The 3,717-nt window shown below is 32.6% G+C and overlaps 1 protein-coding gene across 1 annotated transcript; it reads left to right on the forward strand.

The window, feature by feature from the left end:
• The first annotated feature begins 1,519 nt into the window (after nucleotides 1-1,519).
• Nucleotides 1,520-3,474, forward strand: LOC136800962 (uncharacterized). The gene has a single exon (XM_067057574.1). It carries the CDS (start codon nucleotides 1,964-1,966, stop codon nucleotides 3,275-3,277), a length of 1,314 nt encoding a protein of 437 aa, XP_066913675.1. The 5' UTR covers nucleotides 1,520-1,963; the 3' UTR covers nucleotides 3,278-3,474.
• The last annotated feature ends 243 nt before the right edge of the window (nucleotides 3,475-3,717 follow it).

The following is a 3,717-nucleotide window of genomic DNA, read 5'->3' on the forward strand; positions in this document are numbered from 1 at the left end:
AAAAAGATAGTATGAAAGATAGTAAAAATAGTATTATTTTTTAAAGATACTATGTTTTAAACGAAAATAGTATTTTTTAAGCAAAAAATAGTATGTTTTAAAAAAGATAGTATGTTTTAAACGAAGATAGTATGTTTTAAAAAAAGATAGTATGTTTTAAAAAAAGATAGTATGTTTTAAACGAAGATAGTATTGTTTTAAAAAGATAGTATTTATTTCCACTTTGGCGCGCCATAGTAGAAAAAAGCTCGTGTTTGTCCGTTAGGCGTCATTGACATGTTTTGGATAGTTTATGGGAAAAAGTTAGCGAAAAACAAGGAAATAAAAAAATATTAACTTTCCTATGTTAAATCAATCAAGAAATATTAGTAATCGATAACAATTATATCTGCTTTTAAAAAGAGAGTTGAATTGCTTTTGAGGATATTTAGTAGGATTGCTTTTCTTTTGTCTTGTCTTTGAGATGATTGGTCTATGATTACACTGTCATTATTATTTCTACATTAACGGCTTGTTCAAACTTGTCAACGCTCTCACACGCTTGTTCTGCACAGACATAAAAAAATAATAAACTAGATAGGGCTGATTGCATCTAAAGAATTAAAAGGGTGTAGCCAAATACCCTCCTCTCGAATTACAGTGTGTTCCAAAAAAAGCAGACACCTTTATATCATGTAAAATACTCATGATTTATTCAAAATTAAATGACTTGTATATACTTAATCTCCAAAACCTATTCAATCATCTTGAGAATTGAATATCTGTTGATTGAACCAGAGAATTTCAATTTTTCTAAGCCCAGTTTAGATACAGTAATGAATTTTTTGGACACACTGTATATCGAAACCATTACAACCCTCGCAATAATTGCTTTAATTGACTTTTAAAAATTTTCAATTAAATTCCAAAATGCTATACAGGGTTATAAATTTTGTCACAAAAGGGCAAATGTCACTCACTGCTCACATGCACATAATTTTGTTCAGGTATCTTAGCAACAATATTTTGTGAAAACGAGGTTAGCAATGCTTTGATCCGCTTCGAGAAGAATGTCTTAATCCGTTAAACAGTACGTTCATTTGAGCATTATTCAAGAATATTTCGAACCACTCTCTATAAGCTCCATCTAATGCATATCCAATGCCAAAATTTTCTTCCGCCACGATAAAACTTTGAAGTTAGGAAAAACTGATGATGTCAGTAAATCTTAATTCAACTTCCCTTCGTTCCCAACGAGGAAATTAGTTTAAGTTTAAGCCTGGGCGGCCGCCAATCCACCAATTCCGCCCACAGTATATCAGATAACAACAAGGTATAGAAAAAGAAAACTACGGTAAAACAGAAAATAGAGGAGACTCGATCTAGTTTTTAATCTAAGATATCTGTGCTTGTTATTCGTGACTTGCTCAAAGTTGACGTATCAGGATTTTCCTTATTGTTTTTTCTATACCACGAGATAATTGTTTAAAAAGTCGTATTACGAAAGCAACGCGACTGCGCTTCTCATTGTCAACCTTCGAATAAATACATACAGTGTCAATTGAAAGCTTTCAGATATCAGACAAACATTGTACAGTCAAAATGAAAAAATAACAAAGTAGATAGAAAAAATATTAACTATATCATAACAGGAGAAAGAAATAAGTAAAATCGACGGATAGATAAGGACCACAAAACATCGTCATCCATTTGGGTTTTGTTATCATTGACATACGAACATATTTTTTGTGTATCTTGTCTTTTTGTTGTTGTTATTCAATTAAATGGAGTTATAAAAACGATTGATCGTTGGCTAGTTCAAATCAGTTAATTGTTGATAGTCAAACAAGAAAGATCTAAGACGCGCATATTAGTGTGGATTAAAAAAAAGTCAAAGAGAGTCTATCAATCTCAAACAATCGGATACAGACAGTTCTACATGACTGACTAAAGAGAAAACATAAACATTCTACAACATTGGAAAATGGTTGTTTCAGAACTTCAACAACACAAACACAGTGAATATTTTTTAAACAACAATAATATGTCACATCAAAACGTTATAACGGTGACATCCGCAACATCTACATCAAGTGATGATTGTAACTGTAAAACTGTCAACAAAATGGTGATCGGTGCAAACGATTTATTGCGTATTCGCGATCGCATTAGTGAACTTTATTTCAAACAAAATGTCATTGTTGCTCCGTGTTTATCCAAACTATACATGGCTCGCGATGGTTGCGACACAACCGTAGACAATCAAACGACCGATAATCCCGATTGGGTTTATTTCGGTATGGGAATCGTAGCATTGATTTACGACCATGAACAAAATGACGTTAAAATGACACTTTTCGATCGGAACGAGGTCCGCTTAATGTGGTGTTTAAAATGGACAACAAAAGTCGCAACGCAAATGACAATGTCGAATTTTTATACCATAACAAACAATATTGAAGACCAACATATTGGTATCTTGTTCGAAAATAAAGACGTCGCCGAACTCATCGCACAGACAATTTCGCTGATTTTTGAAAGTATCAAAGAAGCGAGGCGATACAGCGGTGTTGATCTTATTGATACTACCAAAGCTCTCTTAAAACCAACTTTTTCTTTACCGTTAAAGCGATCATTACATAAAAACGAAGATCGAAGAGGATCGTTAAAAGACACTTTGTTACGCAAAGTTTCTCGTATTAATTCACCAACTAAGGAACAACTACCGCAAACAAAATTACGAAGTGCGACAGTACATCAATTTTCAGGACATATGGCGCGTAGAGCTATTGAAATTTCAACTGATTGTCGACCAAAAAGTGATTGCACGGATCAAACAAGATTATTGAAACTTTCCAGAGCTGATTCGTTTCGTAAAATGAGAAGCACTTCTTTTGATTGTGAATCAATCGCTGAAACACCAATCACAACTATTACTAAACCGAAGAAATCTTTCAGCGATGAAAGCAATAAATTTAAAGAAAACTTGACAAAAATTCTATTCAAGAAACGCAGAATATCAAGAACACAATCACTTCAAGTTGAAGATCGAAAAAACAGTAAAGTATTAGAAAACCAAAGCTCTGGTGAATCTAACGAGGACTCAAAACAATACGAGAGAAGTGTAAAGCTTATCAAACCACGTGCTTTCACAGACACAATGTTATTATGCGATTCAATGAAATTCGTTATTGAAGCCGGACTTACGGCGCGAAATCAACGTGAACGTAAACACTGGGTTAAGACGCTACGTACGGAAGATACGCCGTCAACTGATCTATGTGTGACAGAACTATAGAAAATTTAATGTTTTAAATCATTTTTTGTTGCTTTTACTTTATTTTCATTTTTTTCGAATGTGTAAATAAATTTAATGAAAATAGAAAATTTAATGTAAATATTAATTATTTGTAAAAGAGACAGAATATTTTTAAGTCAAATCAAACCAAAGAAGATAATTAACGAGGATTATTGAAAATGCCTCAAAGCCGAAAATTTAATTTTTCATTTTCATTGTCTATCATTGTTGAGATGCTTAATTTTGTATGACAGATCATGTCAAATTTTTGATAAGTAGCCAAAAACCACAGAATTGAGGTGTAGTTGGCAGAAAAATTAGATAACGAAACAAAACGGCTCTTATTGTTTTTTCTTAAGATTGTATGCAATAAAGGGTTGAGTATTTCATTCTTGATAATATAGTTTTACGTGAATGGGGTAAGTGACTCATTTTCCACT

The sequence above is a fragment of the Clytia hemisphaerica genome, unplaced genomic scaffold, assembly GCF_902728285.1.
Source record: "Clytia hemisphaerica strain Z4C2 unplaced genomic scaffold, Clytia hemisphaerica genome assembly, whole genome shotgun sequence".
Lineage (NCBI taxonomy): Eukaryota > Metazoa > Cnidaria > Hydrozoa > Leptothecata > Clytiidae > Clytia > Clytia hemisphaerica.